Source organism: Oratosquilla oratoria, chromosome 9, assembly GCF_046742065.1.
Source record: "Oratosquilla oratoria isolate Oo_2021 chromosome 9, ASM4674206v1, whole genome shotgun sequence".
NCBI lineage: Eukaryota > Metazoa > Arthropoda > Malacostraca > Stomatopoda > Squillidae > Oratosquilla > Oratosquilla oratoria.
This window is the reverse complement of record NC_134785.1, coordinates 25486115-25513614: the sequence shown is the minus strand read 5'-3', so window position 1 is coordinate 25513614 and position 27500 is coordinate 25486115. Positions and strand designations below refer to the sequence as shown.

The following is a 27500-nucleotide window of genomic DNA, read 5'->3' as shown; positions in this document are numbered from 1 at the left end:
GGTGCCTAGAGTAAACCTTTTAAATGAGAAGGAATACCAGGAGAAACTGTGAGAAGTATGGGAGGTAGTGAAGGATAAAGTAGAAGTGGGAGTAAAAGAGGAATGGATTTGTTTCAAGGAGGAAATTACAAGGCATGCAAAGATAGTATGTGGAATGAGAAGGCTGGGAGCAAATAGAAGGGTAGTGAATGGTGGGATGATGAGGTGAAGATGGTAGTATAAGAGAATATGTGGATTGCTTGCAAAATAGGATGGAATCATATGATAGGTACAAGACGGAAGCATATGATAGGTACAAGAAAAAGAAGCAAAATGTAAGATAAAAGAGGCAAAGCAGAGAGATGTAAAATGGGATAGGATTAGGTCATAAAATTTGAAGAAGAAGAAATGTTTTGCTATGGAGTTGGGAGTGAAGAGGGGAGTTGGGGAGAGAAAAGGTGAAAGGTACAGATGGATGGATATTTATGGAGGTGAAGGCAGTAAGAGAAAGATGGGTTGAGTAAGTACTTTAGAGAGTTGTTGATTATGGAGGAGTATATGGAGGGATTGAGTATGTCAGTGGAAGGAGCTAGAAAAAAATGACTGTTATGGAAGAGGAAAATGAAAGGGATATAGGAAAAGATGAGTCACAAGCTTTGAAAATGATGACTGCTGGTAAGGCATCTGGGTTAGGTGTCATGCAGATTGTCTGAACAAGGGAGGTACAATTAGTGTATTGACTAATCAGGTTGTTGAATGTATGTCCAAGGGAGGGTAGAATGCCCGAGGACTGGAGGATTGCTAGTATAGTTCTGATAAATAAAAGAAAATTACAAATGTGAATGTAGTAGTTTCAAGAGGGATCAGTTTGTTGAGTGTAGTTTGAAATGATTTTGGGAGGATGTTATTGAAGAGAATTAGGAGAGGATAAGGAACATTGTGGTGTTCAAATCCAAATATGGTAACTGGAAATCAAAGATATAGATAAAGTTCCATACATGAATTTGAGTCTAGGTATATTAGAAAATTAGATAATAGGAGACTGAACCCAACAAGCATTACTTCTTTATTGTGTACTACAATTAGGTAAATACATGCACTTGCTATGGTCTGCTTATGTTCAGGCCATCATTCTACTCTGGATCAGTACCAATTCAGACTTAGCTTTACAATGGACAGCAGATGCCATAGATACAACTTCTGTCTATATACCAAGAGCTTTTTCCCCCTTATAAGGAAGGTAGCCAAGTGAAAGGCACATACCCACTCCCACTCATACCACTCGTTCACCACTCCCTCTTCCCTCTCAGCTTCTCATGGATGACAAGTGATCCCTGTATCCTGCCCATTGCCCTTGATTAGAAGCAATGTAGCAAGACTACATCCACAGCAATGCTATCCCGGCTTACAGAACAAAAGATTTGGTGGAGAAATCCTTTTGGGTTGTCATATTATTCACAAATAAGCACCCTGTATACCCTGCCCCTCCCTACCTTGCATAACAGTATCATCTATACACAGCTACTCTCCACTCATTCCTATGCCCTGCCTTCTCCCTTCCTTGCTTAACAGACATTTTCTCCTTTCTCAATGCTCCCTTCACCCCACCATTCATCTCATCCTTGATTGTCCCCTCAAATTCACTCTATCCACCTCTTCTTCCGTACCTATTTTACTAATCTTCACTCATTTTCTCCATATGTCAGATCATCCCAATACTCTTTTATCAGCCCTCTCTGTCATTTCCTTTTCTTCTCCCACTCTTCTCACCTCCTTGCTTTTCACTTTATCTAACCCAGTAATCCCTACCATACTTCTTGGACATTTCACCTCAAAAAGTTTTCCTCTCTGCCTCTCTTAAATTTCACGTCTCTGCCTCATACAGAACTGTACAATCACCTCCTACCTGCTATTGCCTCTTTGCATCCATTGCCAGATGGCTATTTCTTATAACACTTTTTAATCCTTCTAGGGATTTAGTTGTTTCTCTCAGTCTACAATTTACCTCAACCTCCACTCATCTAGCCTGTCTCCCTCAAGACTTCTAACTCACTGCCATTCTCTCCCCATGTACATCGCATCACCTTGCTTTTACCCACAATCTTCAACTTTCACTTATTGTATACCTTTCCCAATTGTACCAACTCCCTTAATCCCCCTTCTGACTCTGCCACAAGCAGTTTTGTCACCCAACAACAACTAGCTCACCTCACACTTTTCTCCTTTTTCTTTAACCATCTTTAGTCCCCTGCCCATTACCCTTGCCTTTACCTCCCACACCACCCATCCATGTACACATTGAACTGCCACAGTGACATGACACATCCCTGATGCAATCCCATCTTTACTTCAAACCACTCTTTTCATTTCCTGTTCTAACACAGACTCTATTACTCATGTAAAAACTCTTGATTGCCCTCAACAGCTTTCCCCCATCCCATTTATCTGTAAAACCTTCCACATTGCCTTCCTGTCTATCTTATAAGCCTTTTCCAAATCCATAAAGGCCCCTAAAACATCTTTACCTTTTCCTAAAACATTCTCACATATCTGCCTTACCACATGTATCTGATCTACACAACCCCTTACCTTTCTTAACCCATTCAACTCCGATGACAAGATGTCTTGTCATTTGGTCAAATAAAACAAAAAATCATAAAACACCAAAATGTTTGATCAAACACCAGAAAAATATGACGTCAGTCCTCGAGGACTGACGTCATATTTTTCTGGTGTTTGATCAAACATTTTGGTGTTTTATGATTTTTTGTTTTATTTGACCAAATGACAAGACATCTTGTCATCGGAGTTGAATGGGTTAAATCCATGCTGTTCCTCTCTTAATTCTCTCAGTTGAAACCCTCCCACAAGCCTTCCCAACTACACTCAACTAACTGATCCCTCTGAAACTACTGCACTCACATTTGTTTACTTTTCCCTTGTACAGCAGAACTGCACAGGCAATCCTCCAGCCCTCCAGCACTCAACCCTCCCTTATATACACATTAAACAACTGCACTAGCCAGTCCACCATCACTCTCCCTCCAGACACTGCATGATACTCATCTAATCTAGGTGCCTTACCTACTTTAATTCTCAGAGCTACTTGCGCCTCTTTTCTTATTTTCTCCTTCATTTTCCTCTCCCATCATTGTCATTTTATTAGCACATCCCATTGCTACCACCAATCCCCCCCCCATTCACATTCAACAGCTTTCTGAATTACTCCACCCATCTTCACCTTACAGCCTCTTTTTTTGTTCAGATCTGTCCATCTGTGTCTTACTTTTTCTTCTTTACCTGACTGACAGGGATTGTATTTGATGGTGCACATTTTTGCACCCATGTCATAATGCGCCAAAATTCGAAATGAGGAACACCAAAAATGCACACCTACAAAAAATTTCGTGTGCTTCAGGGATGATGTTTACCACAGAATGAAGCTGAGCATTGTGGTATATTCATCAAGTAAGCCTACCTCGTGCCAGGGCTTTACAGCTTGGGCTCTTTGTAAGACACACCCTGAAATAGGACAGTAGGAGGAAGACCCTGGAAGAGAGGTTGCAAGTAAGCTAATTCCCATATAAAATGGCAAATGTCTCTGACCATGCTGGCCTCATATTCTACCTTTATAAAATGGAGGTTTGAAGCCTGAGGCATTAGGGCAAGGTGCACAGATAAGGTATGGGTTGCAAGGAAATAGTGGATTAGATGAGTTAATTTGTATTATCATGATTATTGGTTGGTATTGTGCAGTGGTGATTGGTGTGGAATGAAGGCTGTGGAAACATTTTTATATTTCCCACTTAGGAGACAGGTAGGTCTCCTGTAATATTCACATGTTAAAGAAAAAAGACATCTTTGTTGAATGTGTCATGATTCAATTCCAACCATATGAAAAAAAGTGCTCATCAAGCAGTCACACATAAAATTTAGGCAAGTACTTTTTTGCTCGCCTGCATTTTTTTTAGGACAAAGGCTGGACTCCCCTTCCATTAATTTCCTTCCCAAACCTCTTTTTATTGCTTTCAATTTTTTTTGTCATACTCCTCCCGGAATTTACATCTATCTTTTTTGCCTCCTTTATCTTTTGTTGTGCCTCTTCTTTTTTCTTTATATATACCTAGAGCTTTTCCCCCTTATAAGGGAGCTAGCCAAGCCAAAGGCATGTACCCACTCCCCTCTACTACCCTGTCATCTTAGCTTCTCAGCTCTCCCTGTTTGTGGTATTGGCTGCATGTTATTGTACAGAAATCCACTCGGTAACATGAAGCTGATACTTAAGGGTCTATATGGGGTGCCCCTACAGACCAGAGTCACACATCATTTTGTGTGTCAGAGGAAATATCTAATAATAGAGAAATTATACTTCTTCATTGTACTGTGACTGTCCCTTAATTATGCTGTCCCCCCACTGTTAATACTGTCCAATACCACATCTCTGAATATATATTTCCATTTTTGCCCACCCCTGTGGTAGGGGAGGAAAGAATACTGTCACCAAGTTTTCCCACTTGGGATCTAAAATGGTATGGAGAGGATGGGACTAGGTGTCCTGATATCTGCAGCCCTAAAGGAATTCCTACAAGAATTCATTTTCTTTATACCCTTATGTTTTTTTTCTCATCCTAATGTGAAACCACTCTGAATGCTCACTTCTACTACCTTGTTCACTTCATCATCCCACCACTTACTACCCTACCTTCTACTCCCTCCCATCCTTGTTCTACATACCATCTTTGCACATCTTTTCACTTCCTCTTTGAAACACCCTCATTCCTTGTCCACCCCTCTTTCTACTGTCTCCTTCACCACCTTCTATACTTGTCTCAGCTTTTCTTTGCAGTACTGCTCTTTTTCCTTTTCATTTAAACATTTTACTCTAAGCACTTCTTTACCTTCTGCCCTTTTCCTCAATCTCCACATATCCTTCACTCTCAGCTTAGCTTCCAAAAATTTATCTGATATCCCCCTGCTCTCTCTCATAAGAACATGGGCATCCAAAACTCTTCCAACTCTTTTACTGGATACCACTACATAGTCTATTAATACAATATCAACCACCCTTCTATCCACCACCCACTCCCATGTGTACTTATGCTTGACTTTCTTCCTGAACACGGTGTTAGCAATAATCAACTCTCTAAACACATCCATTAACTCTCCACTATGATTTTTACCTGGTACTCCACACTTTCCAATAACTCCATCTAATGGTTCAACCCATACTCTAGCATTGAGATCAAATACCACTACATTGACATTCCTCCCAAAACCCCTTATGCACTCTTTTAAATCTGTCCCAAAAGCCTCCTTTCTACACTATTCTCACTACCAGGCACATATGCACTTACATAGACCCACATCTCCTCAATTTCACCTTCATCCACATTAACCTTGAAGAAACCTCCTTCCACTCCACCGCATGCTTATTTTCTCACTAGTAGAGCCACCCCTCTCCTTCCTCGTCCTCTCCTTCCTCGTCCTCTCCTTCCTCGTCCTCTCCTTCTTCCTCGTCCTCTCCTTCCTCGTCCTCTCCTCACTCCTGACACCCTCCCCACTACACTCCCAAACTCAGAATCACCCCTCCCCCTTCAACTTGGTTTCAGTTGATGCCAACACATCCATCTTCCTTATCACAAACATACTGCCTTTCTCTTCCCTTTTATTCTCATCTGTACCACACCCACACGCATTAAAAGACCCAAACCTTAGGGTTTTGTAGGAAAACTCCTAGACCCTCTTATGCCTTATTGAATGTATCCATAGGGATACAGAGAGAAGGATGCCTAGTCCCACACTGTCCTGTTTTAGCTGTCTTTATGACCTAAGTGGGAAGACTCGGTGGCAGTATTCTTTTTCCCCTACCACAGGGGAGAATCAAAAATGGAAATATATACTCTGGTACAAGACAGTATTAAGAGGGGGTGAGACAGCATAATAAAGGGACAGTTGCAATACAATAAGTAGCTTCATTTCTCTATGCTTAGATATTTCCATTAACATAGACAAAAATTATGTGAGACCCTGGTTGGTAGGAGGTGCCCCATATAGTCCCTAAAGTATCAATTGCATCCTAAAGCACAATTCATGCTGAACAATAACATGAAGCCACCACAGATGGTGGTATTGGGTATACTTGAACACATGATCACCATCACTGTATGTCAGACATATAACATCAACAAAAAGTGGTTAACCAACTTTGCATGAAGACTGGAGAGTAACCCTAAACAACCAAATCTCAGAAACAAAAAGGCTATGCAGTGGAGTCTTTCATAGTGTAATACTTTCACCATTACTATTTAATATCCGAGTGATCATCCAACTCCAGAACCAGAACAGCAAGTGTTTTCTCTTATAAAGATGGCCTGAATGTGATAACCTAGCACAGTAAATGCAAAATTGTAGCAAAGAAAAATCAAACATAATTGAAAAATATGGAACAGTGGCTTCAAAATGACAGAATGGAAGTATTACTCTGGAAATCAGCAGTGAGGTTACATCAGCCAATCATGAATAAAAAAACTACCATAAATTAAAATTAAATTACTAAATCCTTCCATTGAAAAAGAACCCCAAAATTATAGGCCTCATATTTTATTCTAGCCTAACTTTCAGCCTATACATCAAAGATCTTACAGCAAAAAATCAACAAGAATATGAACCTACAGCCACTGCAAGAATTCTTGGGACTTGCCCAATTATTAACATAGGAAATTATTACAAAGTAATTTTGCATTTCTCCCTCAATGTGGTAAGAATTTTTTTTTGGGGCCATGTTTCCTTTAGCTTTCATCACCATGCAAAGAATTTTAGGCATGCTGTGGGCAAGTTTGATGAAATAATCCTGAGACAAGCCCTTCACCCAGAGAAATTTTATTTTGTCCATAAATACGATGATGTACATAGGCATCATGAAGTGCGAATGAGCATATGAGGATGCCAGTGTCTGCTTCCTGATTATATTTATTTTGTAGTTGTAGCTGAGTGATCCCTGTATTCTGTGAACATGCTTGATTGCATTTTCTGTGGTTACAAACATCCAGGAGGTGCCAAGATAGGAGGGAGGGAGGAGGGTGGAGGGGAGTGGAATATATGGGAAATTAAATGGGTGGGAGTGATTTCTATGCCTTTTTCTTTTTGGCTATGTAAGGGGGAAAAAGCCTTTGGTATATATATGTATGTACAAACATTCTTTGGGGGAAAACAACAAAACAAACCACAACAGACAATACACAATCGTAGGTGCTAGAAATTGAAGCAACACTAACTTGCCCTCTCTCAAATATGTCAAGCACAACACTGAATGACTTACCTGCAGGAACACTGATAGAAAGATGCCATACAAGCTACCAACCAGATACCAACATCTAGAAAATTTTTACTGCATAGAGGGAGAAACTCAAAATAACAGGCATTGATCTTCATTTTTTGTCATTAATTCCTGATTGTAATAAACGATCCTGTTTAAGGGGGAAAAAGCCTTTGGTATATGTATGTACTGTACTAATAATTTTTGGTTGATGTGAAGTTTTGGTCGATTCATATGTTGGCTGTACCTGTGTGTAAGCAATTTATTTTGTGTTGGCCCGCAAGTGATTTGTTGTGTAGGCATGGTGTGGTGTGCACATGTACATAGCAAGGTGATGGCTAGGGTAGATTTTATTTTTGCCAAATTATATTGATAGCAACATCAACGGAACAGCCCGCATGTGTTTGTTTACTAGCGTTTGTTTATACACTTTATTTTTTTTTTTTTTTTTTTTTTTTTTTCCCTCCATGCTAACAACTCAATAGGTCCCAAGATATTTTGTGCTGGCTGTACTTAAGGGGGTACGTGACACCTGGAGGTCATTTTCTAAACTATTTAGAGTAAAGAGCTGAAACTTCTCGGGTAAATAGGTATCCATGTTGCCTACATTTTAGATGAAACAGAATGATGTATGTATACCAGTAGCGACATTTAAAAGTGCACAGCACCATAATACGAGGACCAATTTGTTTTATATTTTGGCTATGATTAGTCAGTAGGCACACCTAGGGCCGGTCATTGAGTAATTGAACAATTTCCTTTATACTTTTGCATACAGGCATTTCAATTTTAATGTACGGCAAAACTCGTGAAAAATAAAAAAAATTTGGTCTTGTTTCCATTATTACTCCGAACTCTTTCATCCTATTCAAAATATTTGAACGATCGGCCCTAGCAGTTACTAAAAGTAATATTCCCTGTAAGTTTCATCTAAATCTGATGTATTTTAGATTTTTTATGATTAAAAAAAAAGTAAAAAAATATCGAACGGAGATATGGCAACTTGAAATATAAATATATCTGTACCTTGCTTATAGTTTCACCAATTTGACTGATTTTTTCATGGCTTAATTCTTATTATATAATAAGTACAGTAAAAATCATCAACATATTTTAATTATAAGTACTTTAAATACTGAGAAACTAAAGTATAAGTATATCACAGTAGTGACGACGCACAGACGACACCATATAATTTGCTTTTTTGCACCTTTGGCGGTTTCTTCATATGAAACCTCACTGCTGGGGGTCTTCAGGGTATCTAAATCATTGGAAAGAGGTTTATTTTCCAGCAGTGGGCGCCTTCTCTTTCCTCATCAGATTCCCCTCACCAATCTATGTTGGTAGGGCACCCCCTCCAGCATCATATGATGTCCCTTCTTCTCTCTTCTTTCTCTCTTCTTCCTGTATAGCCTTGATCTTTTTCCTCTTGCTTTCTTCTTTGGATTTAATCTTCCTCTTTGAATTGTTTAGTCTAATGTTGTCCTTTACCTCTGTCACTGTCACAGAGGTGCAGGTGAGGGCGGTGGTGGAGTGAGAGGTGGTGAGGTCTTGGCTAGTCGTCTTTGACTGCTTGCCATCTTTAACCCGTTGTGTACGACCGACGTAATATTACGTCACCTAAAAGGTTACCGCTGTGACGATCGACGTAATGATCCGTCGCGTAAGTGGCTTTCATTTGTTGCTATGTAACTTTTGAAATACCCGCCCCCTGAGCTTCTACCGGGTGTCACGTGATAGAGGAGTGATGGATCTTCCCAGGGAAGGAGCCTGATTGAGTTGCCAGTTTCCTAAACTGGTTCAATTTTACGGTAAACATGGAGGATGTATTTTCCGCGCCTCAGAATAAAAAGCCGAACGAGCGACGATTGACGTAATAATCCGTCACGTTTTAAAATACGAAATTAGCAAGAGTTATGACTTGTTTGGGTAAAATATGAATAGTATGGCACATTGGCATGTGTTATACCCACGCACAGTGTCTGCGCGCGCACCCCGACCACCCACGTGTGTAAATGAGTTGATTTAGTCCATAAACAGAATTTTTTTTCACCTACCCCGTCGTCTCATAGGTTGCTCCCTACCACCAAAATACGCCAAGGTGACTTGTCTATTGATGTTTTTCTTACTATTTAGACCCAAATGAGTTGATTTAGCCCATAAACAGAGAAAAAAAAATTTTCACCTACCCCGTCGTCTCTGGCGTGACATTTTATTTTACCGCGATCGGCCGCAACGGGTTAACTGCTGTTTTTTGTCATTGTGGATGTTCTTTTGTTCTTTTTGCTACCCATGATGACTGTACTAAAGAGTAATATGTACTAGCTAAAGTAATAGATTGCAATGAGAGCTCATGCGACATGCGCACTTTTCCTTTCAGAGCTAGCCGGTAACTGACGCTTAGCTTCACTCAAAGCTGGCAAAACTTCTCCCTCCACCTTCCTCCCTTCCCCTCCACCATTGTACTGGCCATTGAAGCACTGGGCGAGCGTAAATTCAATCAAATTTCAACGTTATTCGATGCGCCTGAAGGTCCTAAATGGCACGCCTCTCTCTAGTGTGGGTTGCGCCTTTAACTCTGTCCCTTTAAACCTCACCCAAGACCTTTAAATTGCGCGCGGCTGGAAAATTATTTGTCGGGATTTATTTCTAAATGGTATACGAACATTTTGAACACAGTTTTGAAAAATGCCATATCTTGACCAAATTCACCCCCCCAGGTGTCGTGTACCCCCTTAAGTCCACAGCAGGGCAAAGGAAAGTAATAACTGTGTACAAATAATTCACAAGAACCACCCTTGACAATGCCTGCAGCATATTACACACATCTATAACAGCCCACCATTTGTACAACATAAAACATCCACACAAAAACTTGTGCACAGATCACTAAAAACCTTGGAAGACAGACCACCAAAAAATACTCCAACAGCAACAACCCTAGAGGCAACAGAAAATCACACAACCCCAACTTCACACCAGAAATCCAAGGCCTCATCAGACAACGTGACACACTTAAACACAATACCCCCACACCTATCCCTCAAAACATAGCAGACCAAATACAAACACTAAACACTGTGATTGCCAATAAAATACATGAACAAAAAACACCAAATTGGCAAAACTTTATCAATACACTTGATCACAAAACAAACACCAGCAAATTGTACAAAACACTCAACAGCATCACACAATCCAACACTAACACTACACGCTCTCACGCAGCAATAATCACAACAACAGATAATCTACCCTCAAACAGACAACAAGCAAACGCACTCATACGTCATTTTGCACAGACGAGCCATCTTGCATCTCACCCTGACGACCGACGCACCATTCGACGTAAGAAAGACTTCCCCACAGACTCAGACTATACACCCTTCATAGACAGTCAGACAAAACTCATAATGCATAATCTCAAGCACTCATATATATAACACAGACATGCACAATAACACCAAAAGATGGCTGGCCAATTATCTGGCAGGCAGGAATGCTCATGTGTCATATAATGGCCAATCTTCGCACATCAGAAACATTAAGAACGGAGTACCACAGGGCTCAGTTCTATCCCCCACATTATTTAATCTATACATGCATGACTTACCCACACCAGACACCTCAGAAATACAAATCTCTTCCTACGCAGACGACATAACAATCACATGCACACATCGTAACACAGACAAAGCTGCAGAAATAATCCAGCCTTACCTTGACACACTCAACACATGGTTCATCACAAACAGACTCAAAATAGCTCCAACCAAATCTACAGCAACACTTCTCACCAACTGGACAAAAGAGCACAAATACATACCTCATCTCTACATCAACAACACTCTAATACCACACACAAACACACCGAAAATTCTTGGTGTAACATACGATACATCCATGTCTTTCAAACAACACCTCACAAACATAAAAAACAAATGCACACCCAGACTTAACGCACTTAAGTCAATCACTGGAACAACATTTGGACAAAACAAAGAAACTAATATAACAATATACAAACAATGCATACGCTCAGTGATGAATTATGCGAGTCCTGCATGGGCTCCTAATCTCAGTGAGACACACCACAACACCCTTCAAATCATACAAAACAAAACCCTAAAAACAATTACAGGCTGCACAAATACAACACCTACAGACCATTTACACCATGAAACAAAAGTCCTCAAAGTCAAGGACCACCTCGACATGAGAGGCACACAAACACTTGCTGCAGCCACCACAAACACATCACACCCGCTACACTACATAGCAGAACACCCACACACACCAAGAAACATTAAAACAACACCCAAAGACCTTTATTACGCACAGATACTCTCTTCTCTTCCTCCACAACCACCAAATACCAGCCTCCGGAAACATATTCATAATCATATCACTCACCGCTCCATTAACACACTGAAAGACAACACACTGCTGCATGCCAGATCCCCTGATATCCACCCTTCTGAATCCTCTCTCCCACGAAAGGACAGAGTCCACTTGGCCAGACTGCGATGCGGTCACCACCCAGCACTTCTAAGCTACCAGAAGAGGCTGGACGACCGTGTTGTGAACAGCTGCCCATGATGTAACACTTCACCCCATACCATACAACACATAATGGAAGACTGTATTATACACAATCATGCACGCAAACAACACAACATACACTCTATAAAGGATTTGTGGGAAAACCCAGTTTCGGCTGTGGCATTCCTTGGGTAGACGGGACTGCTCGGACAGACAGTCTAGGGAACGACAACAACAACAACAACAACAACAACAACAACCATGTGACATAAGCCCCACAGAAAAAAAAAAGAAAAAAAAGAAAAAATCATACCTAATGATAATCACACTAGCATGCCTGCACACAGGACACAACCCAACATTTAGACATTATCAAACAGGATTGGTAAGGCCACAGATTCAAACTGCCTCAGATGCAACCACCACACAGAAGACTGAAGACTTCATCCTACAATACCCCTCACTAATAATCCCCAGACAACAACACAGTATATTATTTTCCCTGGTTGACTTATGGTCCATCCCAAAGGCTTTTGCCAGTTACCTTCTGCAAGAGAGATCAGGGCAGTGGACCAACTGACTCACTGTCACTCGCTCACCTTCTTTAGACGCCTCCACGAAACCTATTCACCAAGTGACTTGTAGGCTGAACTGGTGATTATGGCCAGCTTCCTTGGGGCTACAAGTCTCCTGCAAGAAAGAAGCAGGCAAAATAATTAATCTGGCTATTGCCCTTGGTCTCTTGCTGAAAACATGCGTCCAAGGATTGATTGTTATCTACTGGTTGATTGACTGATTGTGTTGTGTATATGGAAGAGGGCTGAGAAAGGAAAAGGGCTTTCTAAGTAGATGAACTGGCTCTCAATAAGAGAGAAGATCCATATCTTCTCCAAATGTTCTTAATGATAATGATAAATTTAAGGATATAGCAGTTTTTAGAACGTATTTACCAGAAATAACTCTTCCCACTGATTTACCTGCCCACTTACAAATTCCATCAGCTGTCCTCCTTGTTCTTCCTGTATCATGCCTATCTTGCCATTTTATTCTGAACAATATTAGTGTTTAGTAATTTTTCATGAGCATACATCCATTAACTTGAAGTGTAGCAGTGAGCAACAAAGTAACTTTGCTTTTACAAAAGTGTAGAATTCTATCTTCCTATAAGCTGAAAGATGATAGTCAATATTGTGTACAGAATCGTAAGCCTTAATTCTAATAGTTTTTGTCAACTGCATGATTGGGCTGGCACACAGGTTGGGAAAGGGGGTGATCATGATAGTACATTTTGAGGGGGATTATGATTTTGTTCTGGGATTATTGGTACTACATTTACAAGGGGGAAATTGGCAGCAGAATGGAAGTGAATATTAAGGGAAAGTGACTAGAAGAAGTGGATAGTTTTAGATACTTGGGTGCGAATGTGACGGGAAAGGAAGAAGTGGAGGTAGAATGTAGATTGAGAGAAGTGAGTAAATGCCTTGGGGGGGGGGGGGATTAAGCAGTGTAATGAGAAATAGACATTTGGGAATGGATGCTAAGAGGAGGTTGTATGAAGGTGTGATTGTGCCGACAGCACTGTATGGGGAAGAAACATAGAACATAAGAGAGGATGAGTTTGAATGTGTTTGAGATGAGGTGCCTGTGAAGTATGATGGGGGTTACTAGGCTGGATAGAGTGAGAACAGGGGTGGAAAGGAAGTTGGGAGAGAGGGTTGATGAAAGTATTGGGATGGTTTGGAGACATGGGAAGAACGAGTGAAGAAAAACTAGTAAAAGAGGTGTGGAAGGAGTGAATATGAGGGGGCAACCTAGGATGGATCAATGTGGTAAAATGGGCATTGGGAAAGAGGGGAATGTCTTTTGAGGAAGAACGGGAGAGGACAGAAGATAGGGATGAATGGAGAATGGTTGTGTATGGATGATGCTGTGATGCATGAGGGGGGAGTTGGTGGGGAATGGGGGGTGAGGGAGTATGTGTAAGAAATAAATTGACGCATCCCAAAAGGGTTTAGCCCCATCTTTTCTGGATGAGGGGACAGAGGGGGAGGGGTTGCCAATTTAATGAAGTGGCCTTGCTGTGGATGTGCTGTGTCTTGCAACAGTACCTCTGACCCAGGGCAGTGGGCTAGATGCAGGGATGACCCATCATCCAGGAGTTGCCGAGATAAGAGGGAGGTAAGGGGGTAGATGAATGAAGTATGTTGGGGATGGAATGGGTGGAAGTGGTTTTTATACCTTTATACTTTGGCTACCTCCCATATAAGGGGAAAAAAGCCTTTGGTATATGTATATATGTACATTTATTGTTGCTTTATCTTTTTATAATTTGTGTGGTTAACCACTTAGTTACGACTCAAATTCTTGTGTGCAGTATCAGCTGCCATATGTAATTTGCATCACACTACTTGCATTATAAAATATAAAGTCACTTCTGTATTACTCTTTTACTCTGAGTAATAATAAACACAAAAAATATGATCAAACCAGTTCACACAATCCGGGAGTAACTACAAAAAATATAAACTCTACAAAAAATATAATCAAGATGTCGATGCCTACATCCTCGTGTATCCACTCATGCTTCATGACAGCTATGTAAGCGTCGTCATACTGAAGTGGTTAAGAGGGGGATACACTTTCAGCATGTAGAATTTTAAAAACTAATGCCTAGGTTTTAGCTGAGGGAAAGGAAAAGGACTTTGCCTTTAGCCATGTGAAATTTGGCGATTTCAATGAATCAGCAGTTTTATAACTATATGCTAATTTGAATAGATTTCAGGTTATCATAACCAAGAATTTAAGTCATCACTTCAATGTATAAAAATATTAAACATCTATTTGAATATTAGGTATGTCATCTTTCTCTAGGCCATGTCCTTTGCTTAATGCCACACTTAAGGTTGACTGTATACTTCTGTTTAACCCTATATGCAAATGCTAATAATAAAATTGTAAATTAATTTACATGTTGACATAGTGTCAAGATTTTGAATTTGTTTTTCAAGGTACAGTAAGTCCTCGTTATAAGGTACATGCATTCCTGAAAACCTTACCGCAAATTGAAATTACCATATACCGAACGCGGGAAGAGTCTGTTGTGGTGGCCACATGGCGTGGTGGCGCTGTGGTACGGTGTAAACAAAACACAAGCGGATACCGTATCTGTGAATTTTTCTTACCATAAATAGTGTCGTGGGTAGTAATTACCAAATACTGTAACTGTGAATTTATCAGATAAAGAATTACCGTATAAGGAGGACTCGCTGTATTTCACTTGAAAGAAAGGTTTTATTAGCTTTTCCAATGATTAATTTTCAATTCTTCTTGTTTCAGTCTAAAAATTGCCTTCCCAGAAGAGGCGAGTACAATGTGTATAGTACCTTCCAAAGCCATGAGCCAGAGTTTGACTACCTAAAATCTTTAGAAATAGAAGAAAAAATTAATAAAATAAGATGGCTTAAAAGGAAAAACCCAGCACATTTTTTATTATCAACAAATGGTAAGTGTAGTGATTTTTTTTTTATTATTACTTTTTATTTTGTATTATTAATACTTGTTTGTTTTTATTATTGTTATTTATTTATTATTGATGGTTGTTTATATATCCATATATATGGTTTTTCTATTCTTTTTTTCTCTCTCCAGTGTTTGGGAGTATATGGCAAATTTCTTTGCGTAGATCAGTGGACAAGTTGATAATTTTTTGTGCATATATTTTTCCAGATAAGACAATAAAGTTATGGAAGGTATCAGAAAGGGACAAACGGGCAGAAGGTTACAACTTGAGAGATGAAAGTGGTACCATGAGAGATCCATCAGGCCTCACAGCATTAAGGGTATGTATGTGGCTTGAATTTTGGTTTGAGGAAGTGTTTCTCCCAGTTATATATCTTATATTTGCTGACACGCATACACACAGTGGCATGGTTGGTAGAGTCCTAGACTGTCACTACAGCGGTCCGGGTTCGAATCCTACCCAGGGTTGAAATAATTTCAGTATCACTGCGCTTCAAGTCGTTACTCCAACTCTTGTGGGCGGGGAGTTTGGGGTGTGCGTGTGTGTAAGGTCACAGCATTATCCATAGATCAGTCAGTCTCTTCCGGGAGGACAATGGCTGTCGATCATGAGTCCAGCACATGATCCAAAGACCAAGGTGGTTGGGGGCAGGGTACCATAGAAATGAACAGAATAGCGTGGTTGAAGCCAGATTACTTTGTTGGAAATAGCCAGTGCTTCTACCTTTGTGGATAATATCACGTCAAAGAGATGAAGTTATAAAAAGAGTAAGAGATGGGTTAAGTAATAGTAGCAGAATGGAGGAATTGTAGAAGTTAAAGGTGACCAGTATTCTTTTTTGAGTGGACAAAACTAATGAATGTTGCATGATTGGTTTGTAGGGATGTCACCAAGTCCCTAAAATGTTGGCTGCTTAAAATAGACTGATCAATTTTAATGGTATAAAATCCAAATGCGGGATCTCTTACAGGAGAGACCTGGGGCATTGGATCAACTTTGGTGTCCATAGAAATAGAATTCTAAGAATCAGCTATGTACACTCAAGACATACACCTCAAACAGTAGAGAACATGGGGACACCTATCACTCACAAAGATAATGAACTATATTTATGCACATTGTGCAATATCAGTGCTCTGGAAATGTAGTCATCACACTCAAACCAGACAAAACTAATGGATCCAGTATTATGTTGCTTTGCATAACATACAGGGTGTTTGGGATCAATTTTACACTTTCGGAAAGGAAAGAAAAATGTATCTTGGCTAAAAATTGATGTGTTCTCAAAATTCAGAGTGCATCTTTTAGAGGATCTTTTGCCAAATACAGCTCGTACAGCTGAGTCCCTCTTCAAAGATGTGGGGCAGCATGACGTGGCCTTCACTGGAAACGCAACCAAAGATCATCACAGTTTGAGGGAGTTTGGTCTTCATGAAGTGCAGGACTTTGCAGACTGTAGGCTAACCACCTGTTGTTCTGTGTGTTGTGCAGCTGGCCCTGACAGAAGTTTTTCTCATCTGAGAAGAATCAGCATCTTTGGCTCGACTAGGTGTTTGACCATGTTGACTAGTTTCTTGGCTTACGTAAGGCGGTTCTCTTGTGCCTTGGCAGTGAATAGTTGACCCTCATGCTTCTTGTATGATGAGTACCAAAGATCCTCGTTCAGCGCTTTCTTCATAGTTACCACTCCGACACCCATCTCTCTTGCCAAGGTCCGCATTGCCATGCCTGGATCATGCCACACCTTTTTTGCATCTTCTTGACAAATTTCATTGTGCAGACAGTCTGAACACCTACTATGATCCTTCCTGCTAGCCACTGCTTCCACATCTCCATCACAATTCTCCTGCTCACATCTCATGGCCTTCATGGTATTCAAGGAGCACTGAGCTGTAGCTAAGATTTCCAAATTTTTTAATCCAATGTGAATCATCATGATGCAGGTCACTCCCTTCCAATATTCCGGTACTTTCCAGTTTTCCATGCTCTCTAGCTCTCACACCCATCAATATTACACAGAATCAGCTATGTGTTGCACTTTACCCCTATTAAATTTTACTTTTGCTTCTGACACTGCTTCTGACCCAAGGCAGTGGACAAACTGCAGGGATGACCAGTCATCCAGGAGGTGCTAAGATGAGAGGGAGGGTGGAGGGGTGTGTAGTGTATTCAGGGATGGAATGGGTGGGAATGATTTTATGCCTTTAACTTTTTGGCTACCTCCCTTGTAAGGGGGAAAAAAACCTTGGTATATGTATGTATGTAAATTTTACCCCCATTAAATCCTCCAAATGGTTCTGAAATGACAGAAGAACAAAAAATGATCAGATTTAACCTGAACACTGTAATTGGTGATTGAGAGGGCAGTCCTTGACATCACCAACCTACATGCACTACATTCAAATCAACCACTCTACAGTAGCACTGCTCATTAGCCTACACAATACTTGCCATATTAGATCTAAGGTATGTGACTGCATCCCATGACTGCTCTTTGTACAAGCTATATGATACATCATTGAGGGGTGGGTGGCAGACAGACATGTACATGTAGAATATGCATGTGCCACCTTAGCTGTTAAAAACAGAATCAATAAAGTCCCATGAAACTAGTCTTCACACACCATTATCAACCTATACATGTATGATGGTCCAACAAGTGCTGCAGATGGAAGTAACATACAAGTAACACCACAGGCTCATTACATTCCACTTGTACACACCATAGCCTCAGAATTGCCACAGCTTACCAGCAGATGTACACAGTAGGCTAGAGCAGTGGCTGATACTGAGAGGTACTGATGGTGTTAGCCAGGTATACAGTCACAAATTTCTCTAGTGACTGTCATGAACACAATGTTCAACTGTACCTCATGATAAACACACACATGCACAACACACACGTGACAGTCGAAGTGACAGCGAAGTTTGGAACTCCAGGGAAACTTCAAATTTTGTGGATCTCAATGACAAGGGAGTACCTTTGTTGTATTAGTAGGGAAGGGGAAAGCTTGTGGTGTAGTGAGAAGGTGAAAAAAAGGAGAAAGAGGGGCATTACTGAGGAAAATAGAAGGAAAGAAATGAGGAAGGAGATGAACGGGTCCCAGAAGTCAGAAGGAATGTCAACAAGAGGTGCACAGACAATAGAGGTAAAGTTGAAGACATTAGTAAAAATGTAAAAATTAGAAATATAGATAAGAGGAGTGCAATGGAAGGTGAAGATAAATATTTCCATGGATTTAATGAGGGAGGAGATGACAACCTCCCCCGATTAGCAAGTCTAAAGGAAAAACTAGAGAACATGAACAGTGGGAGGTTAGGTTCAGTCAGCTTACACAGATTACAAAAAGAGTTGATATTGGAAGAACTAAAAAAGGAGAACAAAACCTAAATAAAGAAATAGAAAATTTAGAAAGACAGTGAAAAGAAGTAAAGGATGAGAATGAGGAATTAAAGAATAATAATAAAGAGAATAAAGAGTCCATAGCAAAAGAGGATATAGGGTTGGAGAAAAGCCCAAGAGAACAACAAAATTTAATTTTGAAATATAGTAGATCAACAGATGAAAGAACTAAGGACACGGTTATTAAAGTGATGGAGGAGAAGGAGAGTATAATAAGAGACTTGGCAGATAAAAAGAAATGTATAATTATATTAGGGATGGAAGAGAAGAATAATCCAAATAGGACTACAAGAGTAAAAGAGGAGAAGGAAAAAGTAAAGATAGTCGAAGTAGTTCAAGAAGATGAACAAGAAACAGGGAAAGAAATTGAAGAAATACATAGAATAGGGAAATACAATACAGATAGGACCAGACCGATTAAGGATAAATTCAAGTCACAAATGACAGAGAATATTTTAGGAAAAACATGGAAACTAGCAAAAAGTTATGTATATAAACATGTATGGATAAAAAGAGAGATGAATAAAGAGGAAAGAGAGGATGAGAAAAAAAAATAGAAGCTAAGGAAAAAAACTAGAACAGAACAGTCAGAGAGAAATTCTATTGGAGAATAGTGGATATGAAAGTGAGGAAATGGTTCATAGCAGAGAAAAATGGAAGGGAAACCGAAAACACAATGGAAGTAGTAGAAAATTAAAATTGTCTTACACAAAAATAGATGGCTTAATAACAGACACAAAAATACATACATACATACATACATATACCAAGGCTTTTTCCCCCTTCCAAGGGAGGTAGCCAAAAAGGGAAAGGCATAAAAACACTCCCACCCATTTCATCCCTAAATACACTCCACACCCCTCCCACACTCCCTCTCATCTGAGCACCTCCTGGATGACGGGTCATCCCTGCACCCTGCCCACCACCCTGGGTCAGAAGCAGTGTCGCAAGACACAGCACATCCACAGCAAGGCCGCTTCATTTAATCGGCGACCCCCCCTCTCCGTCCCCCCTTGCATATAAGGAGAGGACGGGGAGAAATCCCTTCGGGCTGCGTCAAAATTTGCTCACACATACTACCCCACCCCCCACCCCCCCGCCCATTCCTCCTCATGCAATCACAACATCATCCATATACAACCATTCTCCACTCACCTCTGTCTTCCGTCCTCTCCCTTCCTTCCTCAACAGACATTCCCCTCTTCCCCAAAGCCCCCTTCACCCCATCCATCCACCTCAACCTAGGACGTCCCCTCATGTTCACTCCCTCCACATCTGCCTTCCATACCTCTTTTACTAGTCTTTCTTCACTCATTCTTTCCATGTGTCCAAACCATCCTAATATTCTTTCATCAACCCCATCTCCCAAATCCTTTTTCACTCCTGTTCTCCTTCTCACCTCCTCATTTCTCACTCTATCCAACCTAGTAACCCCCACCATACTTCTCAGACACCTCATCTCAAACACATTCAAACTCCTCTCTTCTTCTCTTATGTTCCACGTTTCTGCCCCATACAGTGCTGTTGGCACAATCACTCCTTCATACAGTCTCCTCTTCACATCCATTCCCAAATGTCTATTCCTCATTACATTCTTTAATCCACCAAGGCATTTACTCGCTTCTCTCAATCTACATTCTACCTCCACCTTCACTCCACCTTTTCCTGCTACACTTGCACCCAAGTATCTAAAACTATCCACTTCCTCCAGTCGCTCTCCAAAAATAGATGGCTTAATAACAGGCTTGAATGAACTGAATGATTACATGAAGGAAATAGAACTGGACATAATGGGAATTGTAGAGACAAAATTGAAAGGTCCACTCACTACCACTCAACAGTGTAGGACATGGTGCATATAATTATTGGATTAGAAACAGAGGTAAAACAAGGGGGTGGAGTTATGTTCTTGATTAAAAAGGATATAAATGTGAGGAATGTCACATACGGAAAGAATAGGGATGATTATGATGGAAGTGGAGGACAAGGATGGGAAGAGCAGGAAGTTTGTAGTAAATTATGTGCCTCCTAAAACGGCTTCATGGGAAGAGAGAGAACACAAAAATATGTTGGAAGACACAAGGATAACACTAAATAAGATAATAGAAGATGGAGGGAGAATAGTTATAATGGGTGACTTTAATTGTAAAGAAATCAGCTGGGAAGAGATGACAGTGAAGGATGGAGATGACCTATGGGGAAATGTACTTGATATGATTATAAAACATACCATGATGCAATGGATACAAGAGAATACTAGGTATAGAAATGAGGAAGAACCATCGAGACTGCACTTAATAATCACATCGTAACCAAAAATAGTGGACAAGATTGAATACAAGACAATAAGTAAAAGTGACCACATATAATTGCACCATACACACACACACATCACTGCACCATACACACATACATCACTGCACCATACACACATACATCACTGCACCATACACACATACATCACTGCACCATACACACATACATCACTGCACCATACACACACACTACCACACCATACACACACACTACCACACCATACACACACACACATAACCACACCAAACACACACACACATTACCACACCATACACACACACACATTACCACACCATACACACACACATTACCACACCATACACACACACATTACCACACCATACACACACACACACATTGCCACACCATACACACACACACACATTGCCACACCATACACACACACACATTACCACACCATACACACACACACATTACCACACCATACACACACACACATTACCACACCATACACACACACACATTACCACACCATACACACACACACATTACCACACCATACACACACACACATTACCACACCATACACACACACATTACCACACCATACACACACACACATTACCACACCATACACACACACACACATTACCACACCATACACACACACACATTACCACACCATACACACACACACATTACCACACCATACACACAAACACATTACCACACCATACACACACACACATTACCACACCATAAACACACACACATTACCACACCATACACACACACACATTACCACACCATACACACACACACATTACCACACCATACACACACACACATTACCACACCATACACACACACACATTACCACACCATACACACACACACATTACCACACCATACACACACACACATTACCACACCATACACACACACACACATTACCACACCATACACACACACACATTACCACACCATACACACACACACACATTACCACACCATACACACACACACACATTACCACACCATACACACACACACACATTACCACACCATACACACACACACACATTACCACACCATACACACACACACATTACCACACCATACACACACACACATTACCACACCATACACACACACACACATTACCACACCATACACACACACACACATTACCACACCATACACACACACACACATTACCACACCATACACACACACACATTACCACACCATACACACACACACATTACCACACCATACACACACACACATTACCACACCATACACACACACACATTACCACACCATACACACACACACATTACAACACACCATACACACACACACATTACCACACCATACACACACACACATTACCACACCATACACACACACACATTACCACACCATACACACACACACATTACCACACCATACACACACACAGATCTACAGATCATACACACACACACATTACCACACCATACACACACACACATTCACACCCCATATACACACACACATTACCACACCATACACACACACACATTACCACACCATACACACACACACATTACCACACCATACACACACACACATTACCACACCATACACACACACACATTACCACACCATACACACACACACATTACCACACCATACACACACACACATTACCACACCATACACACACACACATTACCACACCATACACACACACACATTACCACAACCATACACACACACACATTACCACAACCATACACACACACACATTACCACACCATACACACACACACATTACCACACCATACACACACACACATTACCACACCATACACACACACATTACCACACCATACACACACACACATTACCACACCATACACACACACACACATTACCACACCATACACGCTCACACATTACCACACCATACACGCACACACATTACCACACCATACACGCACACACAATACCACACCATACACACACACAATACCACACCATACACACACACACACACTACCACACCATACACACACACACTACCACACCATACACACACACACACACACACATTACCACACCATACACACACACACACACATTACCACACCAGACACACACACACACACATTACCACACCATACACACACATTACCACACTATACACAATTACCACACCATACACACATTACCACACCATACACACATTACCACACCATACACACATTACCACACCATACACACATTACCACACCATACACACATTACCACACCATACACACATTACCACACCATACACACAAACACATTACCACACCATACACACAAACACATTACCACACCATACACACAAACACATTACCACACCATACACACAAACACATTACCACACCATACACACAAACACATTACCACACCATACACACAAACACATTACCACACCATACACACAAACACATTACCACACCATACACACACACACATTACCACACCATACACACACACACATTACCACACCATACACACACACACATTACCACACCATACACACACACACATTACCACACCATACACACACACACATTACCACACCATACACACACACACATTACCACGCCATACACACACACACACATTACCACACCATACACACACACACACATTACCACACCATACACACACACATTTCCACACCATACACACACACACACACATTACCACACCATACACACACACACATTACCACACCATACACACACACACATTACCACACCATACACACACACACACATTACCACACCATACACACACACACATTACCACACCATACACACACACACACACATTACCACACCATACACACACACACACATTACCACACCATACACACACACACACATTACCACACCATACACACACACACACATTACCACACCATACACACACACACACATTACCACACCATACACACACACACACATTACCACACCATACACACACACACACACACATTACCACACCATACACACACACACACACACACACACACACACACACACACACACACACACACACACACACACACACACACACACATTACCACACCATACACACACACACACACACATTACCACACCATACACACACACACACACATTACCACACCATACACACACACACACACATTACCACACCATACACACACACACACACACATTACCACACCATACACACACACACACATTACCACACCATACACACACACACACATTACCACACCATACACACACACACACATTACCACACCATACACACACACACACATTACCACACCATACACACACACACACATTACCACACCATACACACACACACACACATTACCACACCATACACACACACACACACATTACCACACCATACACACACACACACACACATTACCACACCATACACACACACACACACACACACATTACCACACCATACACACACACACACACATTACCACACCAGACACACACACACACATTACCACACCATACACACACACACACAGTCCCACCCCAGACACACACACACACACACATTACCACACCATACACACACACACATTACCACACCATACACACACACACATTACCACACCATACACACACACACACATTACCACACCATACACACACACACATTACCACACCATACACACACACACATTACCACACCATACACACACACACATTACCACACCATACACACACACACACATTACCACACCATACACACACACACATTACCACACCATACACACACACACAAAACCACACCAAACACACACACACACACACACACACACATTACCACACCATACACACACACACACACACACACACATTACCACACCATACACACACACACACACATTACCACACCATACACACACACACACACATTACCACACCATACACACACACACATTACCACACCATACACACACACACACACATTACCACACCATACACACACACACATTACCACACCATACACACACACACACACACATTACCACACCATACACACACACACAAAACCACACCAAACACACACACAAAACCACACCAAACACACACACACATTACCACACCATACACACACACACACACACACATTACCACACCATACACACACACACACATTACCACACCATACACACACACACATTACCACACCATACACACACACACATTACCACACCATACACACACACACATTACCACACCAGACACACACACAAAAACACACCACCATACACACACACACATTACCACACCATACACACACACACATTACCACACCATACACACACACATTACCACACCATACACACACACACATTACCACACCATACACACACACACATTACCACACCATACACACACACACATTACCACACCATACACACACACACATTACCACACCATACACACACACACATTACCACACCATACACACACACACATTACCACACCATACACACACACACATTACCACACCATACACACACACACATTACCACACCATACACACACACACATTACCACATCATACACACACACACACATTACCACATCATACACACACACACATTACCACATCATACACACACACACATTACCACACCATACACACACACATTACCACACCATACACACACACATTACCACACCATATGCACACACATTACCACACCATACGCACACACATTACCACACCATACGCACACACATTACCACACCATACGCACACACATTACCACACCATACGCACACACATTACCACACCATACGCACACGCATTACCACACCATACGCACACACATTACCACACCATATGCACACACATTGCCACACCATACACACACACACATTGCCACACCATACACACACACACATTGCCACACCATACACACACACACATTGCCACACCATACACACACACACATTGCCACACCATACACACACACACACAGCCACACCATACACACACACACACTCACACACCACACACACACACACATTGCCACACCATACACACACACACATTGCCACACCATACACACACACATTGCCACACCATACACACACACACATTGCCACACCATACACACACACACATTGCCACACCATACACACACACACATTGCCACACCATACACACACACACATTGCCACACCATACACACACACACACATTGCCACACCATACACACACACACATTGCCACACCATACACACACACACATTGCCACACCATACACACACACACATTGCCACACCATACACACACACACATTGCCACACCATACACACACACACATTGCCACACCATACACACACACACATTGCCACACAAAACACACACACACATTGCCACACCACACACAAACACACATTGCCACAACATACACACACACACACACACACACACACACACACACACACACATTGCCACACCATACACACACACACATTGCCACACCATACACACACACACATTGCCACACCATACACACACACACATTGCCACACCATACACACACACACATTGCCACACCATACACACACACACATTGCCACACCATACACACACACACATTGCCACACCATACACACACACACATTGCCACACCATACACACACTCACATTGCCACACCATACACACACATTACCACACCACACACACACACATTACCACACCACACACACACACACACACACACACACACACACACACACACACACACACACACACACACACACACAATACAAAAAAGTGTAGTATAATGGAATTTGGAAAAAGCAAAAACAGAATAACAAGAGCATATAAATTGGGAGAAGAAGGAATAAAAAAAGTAGAAAATGAGAAGGACCTGGGAGTCATTGTTATGAATAATATGTCACCTGAGAAACATATAAATAAGATTTTTGGAGAAACTTATAATTTGATAAGAACAATCAAAGTGGCATTTACATACCTGGATGAAGAAATGGTGAAGAAAATCCTAATCACCCTGATAAGACCAAGATTGGAATATGCAGCAACGATATGGTCACCAAGTACAAAAAAAATGTATAAAAAAACTTGAAAGAATACAAAAAGCAATTACAAAATTGGCACCAACACTCTGAAAACTATCATATGAAGAGAGACTAGAAAAACTTAACTACAGACACTAGAGCAAAGAAGAGAGAGAGGAGATTTGATAGCTATTTACAGAATCATGAAAGGCATAGAAATTACTGATAGAGAGAATCTGATAAAATGGGATGACAGAAATACTAGAGGACACGGAAAGAAAATAAAAAAATCGCCTATAGAAGAGATTTGAAAAAGAACAGCTTTCCTCACAGAGTAATAGACAGTTGGAACAAGTTAG

The 27500-nt window shown here is 41.1% G+C and overlaps 1 protein-coding gene across 8 annotated transcripts in view; it reads left to right on the top strand.

Moving 5' to 3' along the window:
• tws (protein phosphatase 2 regulatory subunit tws) overlaps window positions 1-27500 on the top strand; it is a 181172-nt gene that overhangs the window by 125637 nt on the left and 28035 nt on the right. For 7 of the 8 annotated variants that reach the window (XR_012966713.1, XM_076190119.1, XM_076190121.1 and 4 more), the window contains 2 exons: window positions 15173-15338; window positions 15563-15675. Coding sequence is in view for 6 of the 8 variants with exons in the window: in XM_076190119.1 (XP_076046234.1) it covers window positions 15173-15338; window positions 15563-15675 (279 nt within the window). In the remaining 2 variants the exon portion in view is untranslated. Of the gene's footprint in view, window positions 1-15172; window positions 15339-15562; window positions 15676-27500 lie in introns of those variants that run through there. The other variant, XR_012966712.1, reaches the window with a different exon arrangement.